Raw genomic sequence first — 16,623 nt, forward strand, 5'->3', positions numbered from 1 at the left:
CTGTGGGTAAATGTTTTATTGCCATTTCACATTTGGATCTATATAGTTTTAGATACATTTTTAAAAGGGCACATCTGTTCTCCCTAACCATATATTTATTGGAAACATACCATTTGCAGCAATTTCTCCAGTGATTTGAAGTCTCCTTCTGGGCATACTGCATTTCTGATATCCATGATGATTTGGGCAGATTCCATTGCAAGATGAAGATCACGGTACTGCTGAATCTGGTGAATTCTTGGTTTGATCCATTTTCTGTCATCAGATGGATCTGTTCTGCACATGATGCCTAAATCTTTCTGCAAATCCAAATTTCCTTTAAAGTCCTCAAAGATGCTGTCTATTTCCTCCAGTAGCAGTTCCCCACTCTTCAGATCATCATAGAGCACTTTGTACTTGCTGTAGCAGCTCTTGAATATTTTGCTGTAGATCAGGTCGAAGGTGTAGATTTCTTCATTTCCAATGATATGTTCAGTGTCTTCTGTATCAGACAGTTCTCTTGACAGATCTTCTACTTGGTTTGTCCAGCACATTTTGAAGATTACACTGTCTTTAATGACATCCAGTTCTGAAGCCATTTGACGGGTGACATCACAAAGGTTGAAATAAGTGACCTCAATTTTAGGAGAGGTGTGTCGATCAAGAGTGTGAACCTTCATAAATTCATTAAGGTTCATCATCTCAATGTTCTGATGAAGTTTATTGTCCAAACCCTTAAGGTCAACTGTGGATTAAAAAGATGTTATTCAAAATCATGTAGATATACACATCCTTCCAGTTACAACCTGCTCATCTGTACCCCTTTTCTAACCCTCTCACATCCCAAGCCATCTACACTGCTCTCTTTCCCTGTCTCCATCTGTCCACAAGATGTCCTCAGATATCCCCTTCTTTCCTTATCACTGTCTGCCCTACACTTCTACACTGCTGCCTCACAGTCAGCTGACAAACTGTATGTATGATTATATTCAAAATATAGCACAGAGCTAAATCAACCACCTTACTATCAAGTAAGTTGAGTCTATAGCAGGGGTCATCAACTAGATTTGTCCAAGGGCCAGATTTTTCTAAGCAGACACTGTTGGGGCCAGACTTTCAACAAAATAAATAATAAATACATATATACACATATATATACATATATATATATATATATATACATATATATATATACATATACATACATATATACATATATATACACATACATATACATACATATATACATATATATACACATACATATACATATATATATATATATATATATAGGCCCAATTAGCAGGGTTTCCATTAGAAAAAAATCTGTGGTGGTCCACATGTCCTGGAAGGACAAGAACTCCCGTCTACAGTTCACAGGGGCCGAGTGCACCAGCTGGGTGTAAGAAATAGGTCTCATCTCTTACGTTCGACTTAGCAATGACTGACTTCTTGTTGGAATTTATACGGAGTGCAGCAAGCCGAACTGACATCGTCCGTAGCTGTGCCCGGTCTTATGATGCGTGTCCATGTGAACACTCGAAATGCGGTGACTGTTACCAAGCAATGAGGATCCATCCATTATCTATACTGCTTATCCTGTTCAGGGTCGTGGGGGGGGGCTGGAGCCTATCCCAGCTGTCATTGGGCGAAGGGCGGGGTACACCCTGGACTGGTCGCCAGTCAATCACAGGGCTGACACATAGAGACACCCACACCTATAGGCAATTTAGAGTCACCCACACATGCATGAGGAGAACATGCAAACTCAGCACAAAAAGGCCCACCCTACCCGGTTTGAACCAGTGACCTTCTAGCTGTGAGGCAACAGCGCTAACCACTGCACCACCGTGCAGCCGCAGTGAGGATGAGGAAACACAAATAATCAAGCATGCCGTTGTCCAATGTACATTTTTCATATCTCCCTCTGTGTTTTGAAAGGCCCTACTGGCACAAAATCTGAGCTCGAGCAGCACCTGCAGGTGAAGCACCTGCACCGCATTTCTGTCCGACACATGCTGCAGCTGAGGGGAGAGCTCTTTAATTCATTCAAACAGGACTTGGCTGACAAAACGAAACCTGTTGATCAACTTACTGTCCGATCACGGATGACTCTCTCTCGTTTTAATGATCTTAACATCCAATGTGTTGAATTTTTTCATACTAAGTTAAGACTCCACCATATCATTTTTAACATTACAATCAGGAGTCAGTTGCTCTTCAGTGTATGCAAACAAATATACTTCTGCATGAAAAAACCCCAATATTATTTATAATAATGAACTAAATTATAGCATAACATATTAACAGAGACTAGGGTTTACAAATAAGACTTTAACCTTTAGCATTATTTTTTCCCTCAGTGCCCAGTGCTGCCTACCTTTGATATGTTCTGGAAGCTCCTTGCAGATATGTAGAAGACTCTTTACCAGCTCCTTCTCCCTGCGGACAGCTTCTGCTTCATCTTTTCTTTGTTTCAGTAATCTTGACATGTTTTTGCGATCTTTACAACGCTCATCATCACAGAGGACATCTAAAAGAACAAACACTTTGATGAAAACAAATAAGCTTATCTCTAACAAATCTTGGTCACAAGACAAACAAGATGGAAAGCACTGGTTTAAAGGATTAGTTTACTTAATCACAAAACATCCAAATTCACGCTCACATTGATGCCAATAGTTTTGTTAACCCAGCTTTATATCAACCAATAAGGCCTTTAATGGTCCTGCAATTCACTGGTGGTGAATGTTTATTTGTTAGTGATGCTGGAAGCACTGAGGGGCTACATATGAATTTTTTTATGAATGAAAGTTTTTATGAAAAGTTTTAAATCACTTTCACCTTGTAATAAAACAGAAGAACTTAAAAAGGGAACAGCTAACAGTGAGTGGACGATCCAGCATTTACAATGGACGTGATCATTTTTACTCTTTAAATACAATTGAGAAAGTCCATTCTGAATTTTAGGTATATAAACATTTGATGATCAGGATAAACGTAAAATTTCAATATAACTTCAGCGCAAATGCGTTTATACCATAGCCTGTACACAACATATGTGGAGTTAGATGAAGCACATTTTGTAACAAATTTTTTTTTTTAAAAGGATAATAGAAAGTTGAGAAGAAAAAGCAGCAGAAATAGATATTTCTATTCACCTATCTTCAGCAAGTCAGTAAATTCTTGTTCTTTCTGGCAGATTTGGTTTAAAGTTTTCATCTGGATCTCTCCACTGAGGAACTTCTCTGTCACAGACTTAAAAGCTGAACTTGCTAAAGTCATCCTGATTCGTGCTTCATCTGAAAAATTGTCAAGCAGTCGTTCTTGTGCACCTGAAAAAAAGAAAACGTGCAAACATAAACTACAAAACATTTCTTGGTTTACAAGATACAGTATGTACACCAAAAAACTTATGATGAAGTTTTACAATGAGCTAAGCCTAAAACAGCAGCCCAGACAGGCTTTACTTTCTGTCTTCAGTGATTTCATTTTCTGGCACATTAACCACACATAGGTTATGTTGCAAGTATTTACCGGTCATTTGGAAGACAGTTTTTGCCATAGGCCAATTGACAAGGTACTCAAATATCAAGTCCTCCCCTTCAATGCAATGCCCATTTGCATTTCTGGGCCATGTCTTCAGCACAACCACGGACATCAGCTTCCCAAACTTTGTGATATCATGTTTCTCCAACAGATTTGAAACTGCTTGCGAAGATTTATCCTAAAAAGAACAAATCATGAAAAAATAGCCCGACATTTAAATACTCCAAGTAGCACCAGCAGTAGGAAAAAAACGTGAATATCCAGTATTTGTTAAGTGGGTGCATTGGAGGAGCTCAAAATCTTGAAACAAAGAGAATTATGATTTAATGAAAGCTTAAAAGGGAAGGTAGTTCTCAAGATTTTTTACTGCCAAGATGTATGTTTATATTCTACTACTACATGGTCATGTGTCTTTGGGGGTAATTTGTAACAAGCATCTTTATTAAAGCCTTGTAATAGTAATTATAAAATGTTAAAAAATAATGGAGAAACTTAAATGATTCATATCATAATCAAAATTGGTTTATAAGCAGTTAATTAATATTACATACAAATCACATATCAAAATCATACCTGACAAATAACTGCAATAGCCTCCAAAGCACATTTTTCCATTGTGCCGCATAGCAATGGACTTGTCTTGCTCAGTTCTTCCATCTTGTTGGAGTATATTCCAATTTGATCAATTGGTTTTTCCTAGCACACAAGCACAGATATTTAGTGTTCTTCATCAATTGCACATGTAAAGCATGGAAACACAAACACAAATTCTGTCTTACCTTTTTTAGTTTTCCTTCAAAATCCTCCATGAAGGCAGCTCTCCACGATTGTGTGCGTTTGTCATGACTAAAGGACAGTGAGAGTAACTTGTCCCATACCTAGAAATAGAGACATACAATATGTTAATAGATCAGCTATCAATATAGAAGTACTGCATAAAACACCAAATGGGTATCGCAATGGAAAAAATAAATCTAATGTAAATCCACAACAGAAAACCACATACATTAGTGCATTCATTTCAGCTTACCTCGACTTCATGAGGTACAGAAAACTGCACATAAGTCCACGCATTCAGTAGTTTGTTACTGAAGGTATTTCTCCGCCATTCACTCATTGTTTCTAAAGTGTCCCAGAATGATTCTTCAAGAATTCTCTCTGTTGACTGGAATTATGGTTATATGTTACCATGGGTATCTAAACATTTTGAATTTCTTTTACTTTTTTTTTCCTCCATAAAAGGATACACAAAATGAAAGAATGAAGGTGAATAAAGCACAGTTTACAAATTCAGGAATTCTCAGGCCTGACTATGGCTTTATATTGAGACATAAAGGTGATGCCTGTCCATCAGACTGACAGGTGTTTTACCTGGGAATCAGTTTGGCTGCATGCCTTGGCAATAAGGCAGACAAGATCAAGGAAGTAAAGAGGAACATCACGGCGGACTGGATCTGTTGTGTGACGGCAGATAAGGCCAAGAAGGCTTACTGCTGTTTTTAGGCAACACTCTCCATATTTATCATCAAATCTATTGGAAAAAATATTTTGATTACTGCTGAGTCAGCATAGAAGTGGATAGCGATATGATACTGAAATTCATGGACATTACTCGAGTGATAATATATTACAGTGGCAGGTATAGTTTTTCTACCTATTACTGTGAGAGCTCAGTTTGTTGACAAGATGAGATGCCAGTTCTTTCAAATTCTGTAATCAGAATAACCAAACACATGTAACTTAAAGGATGCAGTAGTACAGTAGCAACATTAGTGTTACAGTACCCCTTTCAAATTGTAACATTGTTTTCACATAGTCATTTGCAACATGTTAACATAAAAATATTTTCTTACAGCCACTTTAAGGATACATACCATGTAGATGGAGTGAGTTATTCCAGATCTGACACTGAACTGTAGGCACTGAAGTATGTCTAGGAGATCTACTTGGACAATTTCAGTGAAGTTTTTCAAATCATTCACACTGAGCAGAGACATCCAAGAGTGCACAAGAAGACGATCAATGTTCGTCAGGTATGCGTGCTCTTTCATGATCCGCATTACACTCCTGATTTAAAGTAGAGTTGTTTGGGTGACCAGGTGGTGAGGGAAAAGAGGTGGGAACCAAAAAACAATGTTTTCAAATAAATACCAACATGAAGTTATTTCAATTTTTAAAATGAGAAAAAAAATGGCCCAGAGCAGTGATTCCTTTTGGTCTCTTCTTGTTGTCATTTCCCCCCAAAATGTTGAGCTATCGCTTTAAAAAGTTTAGGAGTATGACATAGGGTACAAATAGCTTAGAATAGGTATGCAAGTAAAATAATGTAAAAACTGTTATTTGAGCCACAACAAGTTTTGAGGAGTTTCTGTTTAAAATCTCTCCAGATATTATTATTAATTATTCTGTATGTATAGCCGACTCTTTGTATGGGAAAACAATTCAATACCTTGAAACAGCATCCCAGTGGATATGTGTTTCTTTACTCTCCCTTAAGCCTGTCCAGGAGTCAAACTGTGGATTGAAGACAGGTGGCACTGGCTCAAAAGGCTTGCTGTCTCCTCTCAGTAGGTGAATCAGAGGGATGACCAAGAACCACTTCTCAATATGTTGTTTTTTAGCATTGCTGCACAGCATCTCAACAGCATCTGCAATTCTATACCAGTGGAGAAGTCACAGTTTAGTTAGACCATATTTATAGCAGGAAAAAATATCAAATCATATTACACACCCTTAGGCTTTGTTTCTAGTCGGTATTATGTTGTTGGAAAATATGTTTTTTTGGGTATGATATGCATTTTAGAGACCTATCGGATACCAAATACACTTTGAATGCTTTTAAGGACCAAGCCATCACTGTTAAATTATGAAAGGTATCTTTTTATAATGTTTTTGAATTGTTAAAACTGTGTTTATAAACCCTCAGCAACTACATTACAGTGCCAAAGAATAGAAAAACACTAAGGTCTCCTCTTAATCCTCCTTATCTAATTTTATGAAACTGTTGTTGGTTGTATAAATTACTGCCAACACAATGGATAGACTCTTTCACAAACAAGGCCAGCTATCTACTTTGCACTTCTTGGAGTTTAGCTCAACATTGTTAGATTTAAAGATGGAAAATAATGACTGATTATTTGACTATTGTTGAAAGGTTATTTTTTTCATAAACACTCCAATACAAGACACACATCGTTAAAAATCCACTCCACTGTGGAGACCAATAAGGTCCATTTATGCCAGCCAGATATGTGGTGACTAAAAGGGGAAATTAGACACTTTTTCTTTTATTATGTATTTATCTGTTATAGTCACATTTTTCTTTTCCTTTTATCTATATAGTTATTTTCTCTGTAAAGTCCTGTTTATGACCAGAGTGACTTTATACCTCTATAAATAAATCGCAGTTGATGCCAAGGTGATTTTTTGGATCAGTTTGAGATAAATTGGCAAGGTCCTCTGACTTAAACTATTATGCTAATTTCCAGCTGACTAAACTTTTAACTTTAAAATACTTTTCTAATAAGTTTTCTGTCACTTTTGCCTTTGTTTACAGCCTTTACCTGAGGGTCCTTTGGTAAAATGTGTAATACCTCTTTTTATCTGATATTGGGCTTGAAAAGTCCTTCCAGAAATAGCGAAAATGGTGTGGAGGCTTATTTTTCAGGCAAAGTAGATCGCAGAGACTTGATAGTTGATTGGTCATGTCGTGTTTCAGATACTTGTTGTAAACGAGCAACCTAACAACTCCTGCATAAAGAGGTGGTAAGAGGCAGTCTTGCTGCTTTCTGGGCTTGGGATTGAGGTTTTCATCCAAAGCACATTTGAGAAGGTTATTCACCTAGAAACAGAAAAGGAGTAATGCAAAAATCAACATGTAATACTTACACCATGATGGTAATTCATGCTGCAAACTGTCATCAATTCAATTTATCTCAGTTTTAGGGGACCATATGCTGTCATAAAAAAAACATGAGATTTACCTTTTCACTATCGTATGTGAATCCCCATGATTGTTCCCGGCCATCATGAAGTACAGGATTGCTGTATGTATCATAGAACTGTTGCAGCTGTAAAAAGAAGTTGTCCACATTTGGTTCTTTCCATGTTGTAAGAAGTTCAAAGATGATGTTCAGCATCACCCTGCCTGCTAGGTCTCTCCCTTTTATCACGTCTTTGGACGAAAACTCCCCACTGAAGAAATTTGTCTTCAGCTCAGGATGGATCACATCATCATACTGGTGCCAATCTCCTTAAAGTCCAACAGCACAAAATTAATTAATAGGAATGCAATAGAAATCAGCATTTCTCTTTGATGCTTTCTACTTTGTTGGAACATTTACAATCAACACACATTTGATAACTCTGTGATACCTCTTTTTTTAACTTGGGCCATTCATGTCAGGATACAGTAAAACAAATGGACAGCAGTGTTCAAAATCGTACGCCAAACAAATGTAGAAATGGATCATTGTGATTGTACTCAAGTCACTTACATCAGCTGATTGGCATCAACTGCTTCACTCATGCTCAACCATTAGTGGTTCATTCATAAGCTGTTTGACTATCAGCTGACTAATAACATCTAATCATATTAACCGCAGTACTAGGGGCGCAAAGGAGTACTCGCTAAATAAATCATAATCGGTTACAAAAAAAATCTAAATGATAATCGTTTTGTAGTCCTATATTTTTTCTACATTTATCCCAGTAAGTTCCCTGTGTCACAACGGCATCAGAATTAAATATCATTTTTAGAAAAACAGCCGGGGATCGACAACAGGCTCTCCATCATCATGATGGTAACTTAAATAAACATAAGATCCTGTCCTGACGGCGTGTCAGGAGTTTTAAAAAGTTATTTATGCTGCTGTGCCTCGTGTGTAAATGTTAAGTTTTGTTTCTGCTCTAAAACAGTCAATACGTTAACAAAAGGATATGGAAACTTAAAATAAAAGGGCCAGGCCTAGACCAGTACTTATTAAAGCTCCTGTGAGGAGTTCTTTGCTGGTTATGAAACGGACTGAGATTAATTCTGATCACTCTATATGAGCTACAAAAGCAAACCATATCATCAGCGACAAGACTGATAATTTGTATATAGTTATTTTTACTTTTGCAGACTGGACCGCATGGGTAAAAAAAAAAAAAAAAAAACAAGTAAAAAAACTACAAAGCGAGTACTCTAGTAATTGTTAAAGCAATGGGGCGAGTAATTGGTTAGAGAAAATGTTGAATTTCTGCATCCCTACGCAGTACACATGATAACAACATGTATAACCTGTAACTTTTCATGCCAATGCTGTTCGCAACTGAAGCCCCATCCAAACTTCTTTATGTAATAAACTTTTGGTATTTTTAGTTCTAAAATTATGAATGCATTTTCCATGGAGAATAGTCATTGCTGCTCATGTTGTCTAAATCTCTCCCTCGAGGACCTAAAATAAACTGGTCTTGTGGACATGCAATTAAGAAAATTGTTTCTAAAAGGACCTTAAAGGCATTTCTGTAATTTTTTCCAATAAAATATATAAACAATAAGATAATACTGGCCAATATACGGCTTACTGATATACAGTATCTGTTAGGCTTGAGTATTTCAACATGACTAAGTGTGAAGTAAAGAATCTAAATTACCTTCAGGTGTTAAAAAGTCTTCTTTGATTCTTAGGCACCTGTTTACATATTGATTTCCATCTTTCTGGTTGATTGTCTCAAACATGGACTTATGTCCATGTTTGTTGCCCTTGTAAATTAAGTATTTGTAGGGTATGCTCTCATGAATCATGTTCTTAGGAATCTTAACTTGAACTTCAACAAGATATCTGTTGTCCCCCAGCTCCCTGTGAAACAAAAAAAATTATTTTAGGAGTGGGAGAGGAAAAGATGCAACAAACTTGTAATTTCATTATGTTTCTAGGACGTAAGGAAAAGTCTGGTTCCTTTTCCTTGGTTAGGTGTAAAATTGACAACAAATGTTGTTTTGTTGTAATTGTGAAAATGATGTTTTTCAAAAGAAGTCATACCCAGAAAAGGACATTTCATGGCCTTTTTCCCATTCTCCAAATATTTTTCCAGACATTAAGAAAATCCTAGCCTTTGGATCCAAATCCTTGGAAGTGACAGCATGGAAGTACACATGTATATAATCGCTGCTTGGTACACTGAGAAAGAAGGTTAGAATGTAAAATGTTAACTGAAATATCTTCTTCAAAGATTATTCATACAACACATTGTTTTTAAGATGATAGCATAAGCATACGTTTAAAAAGTGTAAAATACCAAGAGCTGGACTGAATTTAGCTATCAGATAAGATTTGATATATTTTGTCATCTAAGACCTTTTGTTTGGAACATGATAGGAATAATATTACAGTAGGCCAGTAGTAGTTTAGTAGTAGTATATTTTTAATAGCAAAAAACTTACATTTGTGGTGCCTGAAGTTGAGGGGATGTTTCAAAGGTATTTGCTGCCACTTGGAGGCTCAACTTCTCATCACCCTGACTGGGAGGGCAGGAGGGCCCTGCTGACCTGTTAATATCTGCATCCCTGTTGCCTGGCTGCTGTTCCTGTCTCTCTGCCGGGTGTGTGCTTGTTTTCTCATTTGATTTAGTGTCAACAGTCTGTGAGAAAAGAAAAGGTTAAAGAGTAAACAAAGCCCTGATAGGATGATCAGAATATTACAATAACAAATTTAAAGCATTAAGTTGGTGATGTCCTATAGGAGTTTGATTGTTGCCAGATTGCCATAAAGAATCAGTCCATAATACACTTATGGACTTATATTGACTTTTCTATTAAATTAACTGTACACAGAATATAACTCAATTCAAGCTGTACATGGTAACCAACAATTAGCCATCATTAGCCTTTATCCATAATTGTTGCCATATTAATGTTTTTTCAGATTGTGAAAATTGTACATTATACATTAGCCTCACAATTTTCAATATTAATGTATTCAATATTTCTACTACCACGATTATCATTTCAGATTTCAGCAAAAGTAAAGGGAGTTACAAGTCTCTTTGTTGTAAGCCAATAGTTCAGTCAGTCTGAAGGTTTAAACTGTAATTGACTGATAACTACCTCAGTCCTTTTGGATGTTTTCTTTGTAACTGGACGTGGATCAGCAGAATCTCTGGCTGCTGTGCCTTCTTTCTTTGCAGTTTTCTTGGCAAATGTTTGATTTTCAGAGTTGTTGTGATTTTCCTTATCATCTTGCCTCTCAGAGAGATTTGGTGTCTCATCTTTATCTTTATCTGGCTTATCTTTATCTGACTGCTTTGTCACTGAATCACATTCCTGAGGCCTTTGCTCAGATGTTTCAGAAGCAGCGGAACTAGTTTCTCTAGTTGATGCAGAGTTGGACAACAACACAGAATGAATGTCACCCGGGTCGTCAGCAGGAATTTGCACCTTATCAGGGTTGTCCTCTCTACTTATATCTGGGGCCTCTGTTTGTTGCTCTGTCAGTGTATCTAGGGCAGGTGTAGGGCAGGGCAGGGTCTTAGAAACAGACAGGTTTGATGCTGGAGCTGCCTCACTGTATGGTTGGGAGTCACTTTTAGGAGCTGTAGCAGATAGCCTTTCTTCCTCCTTACAAGTCTCTAAGACTTGTGGCTTTTGGGTAGTAACTGATTTACTGACTGTCTGAATGGGTGATGAGGACAAGGCTCTTTTTTCCAGTGTGGCTGGCACTGGCTTGGCAGTGCTATCCAATGTGTCCTGTGGTGGAGCACCATCTCTGGCTGAATCTAAGTCATCACCATCAGGCCTTCCAGAGAGATTTGGTGTCTCATCTTTATCTTGTTCAGAGGCCGACTTCTTTACCACTGAATCACATTCCTGAGGCGTTTGATCAGATGATTCCGGTAAAGTGGAGCTGGTTTCTTTTGCTGGTTTTTGTGATGATGCACAGTTTGACAGTGTTGCAGAATGAATGTCACCCGGCTCGTCAGCAGGAATTTGTACCTTATCAGGGTTGTCCTCTCTACTTATATCTGGGGCCTCTGTTTGTTGCTCTGTCAGTTTATCTAGGGCAGGTGTAGGGCAGGGCAGGGTCTTAGAAACAGACAGGTTAGATGCTGGAGCTGCCTCACTGTATGGTTGGGAGTCAGTTTTAGGAGCTGTAGCAGATAGCCTTTCTTCCTCCTTACAAGTCTCTAAGACTTGTGGCTTTTGGGTAGTAACTGATTTACTGACTGTCTGAATGGGTGATGAGGACAAGGCTCTTTTTTCCAGTGTGGCTGGCACTGGCTTGGCAGTGCTATCCGATGTGTCCTGTGATGTAGCACCATCTCTGGCTGACTCTAAGTCATCACCATCAGGCCTTCCAGAGAGATTTGGTGTCTCATCTTTTTCTTGTTCAGAGGCCGACTTCTCTACCACTGAATCACATTCCTGAGGCGTTTGATCAAATGATTCCGGTAAAGTGGAGCTGGTTTCTTTTGCTGGTTTTTGTGAAGATGCACAGTTTGACAGTGTTGCAGAATGAATGTCACCCGGCTCGTCAGCAGGAATTTGCACTGAATCATGGATGTCCTTTGTACTACTATCTGGTAGGACTTCTTTGTGGTCACTATCAGGTGTAGGGAGGGTTGGGGTTGTAGAAACACACAGGTTAGATGTAGGGGTGGCTTCACTGCATGGTTGAGAAATACTCTCAAGAACTGTTGCAGACGGCCTCTCTTCCTCTTTACAAGTCTCAGTGACTTGTAGCTTTGCAGAAGTAAATGTCTCTTTACATAAGATTGTCAGAATGGCTGAGGGTGTTGGTCCCTTTTCCTGTGTGACTGGGCTGGCAGTGTCATCTGATCTGTCCTCTGATGTGGTGCCTTCACATGCTGGCTCTACGTAATCATTAGCTGACCGGCCCTAAAAAAAAGTCTAAATAGTTAGTATACATGATATCAACTGCAGATTCATACACCTTTGAGTTTATGTGTTCTCGTTTTTCAGGTCAAAGGTTAATAAAATGGACAACACAGCAATATATGAACCCATTCAGTCAGCTGAAATCTTGCAAGAATGAAAGAGAATCAGTCAATGATTTAGTAAAGGCTGTGTTGTCCTGTTGAAAACCACTCAATTCTACCTTAACAAGAAGTATGACATTCAATGTTTTTGACCTGACTGCATTATATTAAAATGTGTTTTCAGTTTAAATATTAACACATTCCTGAACATTTTCATGACCTTGTTTACTGCCCTATATAATGTGGGTGTGAACTAGCAGGCAGAACAATGTTTCTGTTTCAGCCAGAGGAAGTACATGTAGTGTGCACTTGTAAAAAAGCATTGTATGAATGTTGTAGGTTTCATAGCTTTATACACATTAAATGTGCATGAAACTATTCCTAGCTTTTTACCTTTTTCCGGGCGGTGTTTTCTTGTTCTTCTTTGATATCTTTTGGAACCTGGTCTTGATCCTCCTTTTGGTTTTTCTCCTCGGCAGTGACTGAAGGTTTATGTGCTGACGTGGCCCCATCTGGTAAACAATTAATGTTATGTAACATATGAATTAGATTTAGTCTTTTATGGTAACTGACCATACAGTTAGAATACTTGCCGTCATTAGATTTACAGAGGAGTATTAGGTGTACTATTTCTAATCGCCATTGTAGTTAAACATCGATTAGCAGATATTTTTGACTCAGTCAAATAAAAAAAAATGTAATGTTAATGATACAATGTATTAGTTTATAATCAATCAATACACAAAAATGATGCAATTAACAACAACACCCAATAACCAAAACGTATTCACAAAACATTGTTTGCTTGTTAACTTACCTTGAGCCTTTTTTTGAGTCAAGAGAAATAATTTGAAGCCACATTCAGGACAGAATCTATATGACCTTTCCACTTCACTTCCACAGTCAGGGCAAAACATAATGCACCTGTTTGGACAGATAACATTAGGAATGGGGCAAAACATTTTCATTTAATCTCACCGAGCATACGCTGAATTCATACTTCTTTCAGAAAATGATTTTATCCATGGAATTTAATTGTTCTCCTAAATAATGCAGCATAATAAATATATTATTTTTCCCTATGGAGGCCAATATAACCTGCTGTAACTCTATACTCATTACTCTATTTTAATTTCTTCCTAAGTTGTGTGCATTGTAGCCTTTTAGAATTTAATTCAGACTGGAGTTGACTAATGTTTTACTTCCGTCTTCCTCTCTGTCTGTTTTCCATCTTTTAACAAGAGCACAGCACAGGAAGATATATGAAGACTTAGCACATAATCAATAGGAAGCATAGAGTATAGTCAAGCCTACTTATTTAAGCAAATTCTTTTGTGACAAAAAAGAGAAATAAAACTATATATATTTTCAGTATGATAACCTCATATTTACATTTACTTTTACAGACACAATACATGAATATTCTAAAAAGCATTATTTAATCCATTATTCTCTAACTGGTCAGTAAAATGAGTATGGATTACCTACCTTGTTCTCTCTCGCTTCCTTACATGGCTGATACTGAAAATCTGACCCGAATACTGTCGTTTTATAGCTCACTTAAGTTCATGCCTTCACTTTCACTTTTCACTTACAGTAAAAGGTGTGTCTGCTTGGATTTTTTCTAAATCATATCCTGTTCCCAGAATGCAATGTGACATGCAAATTGTATGTTTTAGGTAAACAACAGTTCAAAACCCAAAGGGATTTCTTTTATGTATGTATGGGACAAAGCAAATCATTACAGCTGAGAAGCTGGAACTAAGGATGGGTCCTCAACCCCTAATCCTGAAATGATTAATCAATAATCAGACTAAGTGACACTGCACTAGCATAAGGATTTACTTTAAGTTGGTGATCATTACAATGGAGTTTTCATACTTAAATCCATACTTGCAGTAAAGAAACTTTGGATTACTTCATATCTTAAAACACTAAATTGTAAGTAAAAACAACTGGTGCAGAAAAGAGGTCATTGTGAATGTCTATGGACTTGAACCTTTAATCCTGCCCCAGAAGCTGCCGGGCCTGCTGATAAAACAGGAGTGATATTTCATTGCCAAAGTCCAGTGACCTCATTTTCAAAAACAGTAGCACTGAGGGGTATTTTGAAAGACAGAGAATATAACAAGCAACATAGTACATCGACTGCATGGCATCTTTATTTGGTACACCTGCACAATCTCTTGCTATTCAGTACAACAGCAATTCCATAAATTCAAATTTCTATCATATCAATCCCATTTATCGTGTGATTAGACACTAACAAAATGCCTCTAGAAATAGCGACTTGAGTCAACCAAAAAGATCAGCTTGCTTGTCTAAAGTCTCTGAAGTCTATTTATTTCAGCTTTGACAAGAAGGCTGGGGGCCACTAATGTTTGACCAAACAGAAACAAAAATGACTGCAAAGCCATTTCCACACAGTCTATCGTTTTTGCTATTCCAGACCTTTCCAGCAGTCGTCACTGGAGAGCTTTAAAGATGAAATCTGAAACATTCATTTGGACAATGGGATGAATGGCAATGATCCACCAGCCAGGAAACTAAAGAAACACCATGATATGGCCTCTGTATTAAAAAGGTACCCAGTGGAGATTTTACCACTGTTAGTTCTGTGGTGCCTTTCCAGATGACCAAGGCTCCCACACTGTCTGTATCTCACACTATGGTATCAGCATACAGAAGGACACTCACATAGCTACACGAGTGTACCAACATTTCATTTTGTCATGTAAAACTCTACGTTATTATTTATAATTTTTATTAATATTTCTTTCTCAAAATATTTATCAATATATTTATTAACTATATTTTTTATCCCCAACAGTGACCAGAACACACTGCCTTACTTTTCCTTAGATTTATGCATGCGACTACTTTTGTGCATTTAATACGAATGTGGTCACAATGCTGTTGCTGAACTGGTGAAAAATATTGATGGATTGCTGCAGCTGTGCTTGTGACATGCTGCTTTTTCTATCAAATTCATTATATTGTTGTTCCTCTCCGTGATGTATATACACTGCATGACAGAATTTTCACTATGCACCAACAATCACAAGGTAAAAACCTTCATCCAGCATTTAGTTTGAATGTTAAGTATCATAGCTTTTAAAACACATCCCGGATATGTCTGGTTAATCTGGGAGAATAAAAATGTAAAATTCACTGTTCTTCAAAGTAAACCAAAACAGGAAGGATAACAAAAAGGTGACTGGGAGAATAAGTGCAGTAAAGAGGAAAACCAGAGGGCGGAATAACCTTTGAAGTTTTATTAAATTCAGCACTAAGGCTTTGCCAAGGCAGCTTAATTGCCATAAGGTTTTTTTTAAGGCACTCAAATAAAACTGCGGGGTAGATATAGTTCATATGGAGGGGAATGTGGTAATATCTTCCTTCAAATATGCATGAATGCATGCATGCATAATATCCAAGATGGCATTTGTGAGGGAGGAAAATAACACTATTTTCCACTGCCTCTGAAGTCAGTGCTCAAGGAGCGTGCTAAATCATATCTCATTGCTAGGCTGAATTGTTGACCGTGATAACAGGCTTGGACTGTGTGTGTGTGCTTGTGTGTGTGTGTGTGTGCTGGGGGTGTGGGTGCTAATCTCAATGCCGGGCTATTCAGTCCTCCTGCTCTTCTTTACCACCCACACATCTCCTCCACACACCACTGCAGTCGCCAGCCAATCGCTACCTCTCTCGCTTTCAATTTCTTTTACCTGCGTCACTCTGCATGTGTCACCATGGTGATCACTGATGCTCCCCCCACACTTGCCTCTTGTCTCTGCCTCTTCCAGTACGAGGATGAAGCCGACTTGTGCCTGATGATGCAGGCAGGCTGCAGACGTCATCACTTCCCTTGGGAAGAGGGCCTATTTTTACCACTGGGCACAAAGTATACTGAGCTGCCCAACATATTTATGGAACCGCATCTAATCCCAGTCTGCCAGGAAAACATCTCTTCCCCTGCACTGCATGCTATGTCCTTTTATCAAACAGAATAATTTTTCATCCAAGGCATATTTTTATCCCTTGAATTGAGATGACTGCACTTGAGAAGGTTTAGAAAAACCTTGTTTAAGTGTCTTTGCTGTTTTTTCTGTGGTA

The 16,623-nt window shown here is 37.8% G+C and overlaps 1 protein-coding gene across 1 annotated transcript in view; it reads right to left on the reverse strand.

The window, feature by feature from the left end:
* The window catches only part of LOC138607746 (E3 ubiquitin-protein ligase rnf213-alpha-like), a 41,083-nt gene extending 27,069 nt beyond the window's left edge, over positions 1 to 14,014 (reverse strand). The window contains exons 1-20 of the mRNA XM_069680389.1: positions 13,996 to 14,014; positions 13,325 to 13,431; positions 12,901 to 13,019; positions 10,619 to 12,406; positions 9,956 to 10,152; positions 9,555 to 9,692; positions 9,166 to 9,371; positions 7,512 to 7,780; positions 7,122 to 7,369; positions 5,978 to 6,184; positions 5,403 to 5,592; positions 5,183 to 5,238; positions 4,900 to 5,059; positions 4,559 to 4,693; positions 4,308 to 4,406; positions 4,102 to 4,224; positions 3,517 to 3,706; positions 3,141 to 3,314; positions 2,360 to 2,512; positions 111 to 724 (exon numbers count right to left, since the gene is read on the reverse strand). Of these exons, the coding sequence (XP_069536490.1) occupies positions 111 to 724; positions 2,360 to 2,512; positions 3,141 to 3,314; positions 3,517 to 3,706; positions 4,102 to 4,224; positions 4,308 to 4,406; positions 4,559 to 4,693; positions 4,900 to 5,059; positions 5,183 to 5,238; positions 5,403 to 5,592; positions 5,978 to 6,184; positions 7,122 to 7,369; positions 7,512 to 7,780; positions 9,166 to 9,371; positions 9,555 to 9,692; positions 9,956 to 10,152; positions 10,619 to 12,406; positions 12,901 to 13,019; positions 13,325 to 13,424 (5,166 nt within the window). The 5' untranslated portion in view covers positions 13,425 to 13,431; positions 13,996 to 14,014. The remainder of the gene's footprint in view (positions 1 to 110; positions 725 to 2,359; positions 2,513 to 3,140; positions 3,315 to 3,516; positions 3,707 to 4,101; positions 4,225 to 4,307; positions 4,407 to 4,558; positions 4,694 to 4,899; positions 5,060 to 5,182; positions 5,239 to 5,402; positions 5,593 to 5,977; positions 6,185 to 7,121; positions 7,370 to 7,511; positions 7,781 to 9,165; positions 9,372 to 9,554; positions 9,693 to 9,955; positions 10,153 to 10,618; positions 12,407 to 12,900; positions 13,020 to 13,324; positions 13,432 to 13,995) is intronic.
* Between the last annotated feature and the right edge of the window lie 2,609 nt (positions 14,015 to 16,623).

The sequence above is a fragment of the Semicossyphus pulcher genome, unplaced genomic scaffold (genome assembly GCF_022749685.1).
Source record: "Semicossyphus pulcher isolate SPU_LCO1_2020_fin unplaced genomic scaffold, fSemPul1.0.p SCAF_4, whole genome shotgun sequence".
NCBI lineage: Eukaryota > Metazoa > Chordata > Actinopteri > Labriformes > Labridae > Semicossyphus > Semicossyphus pulcher.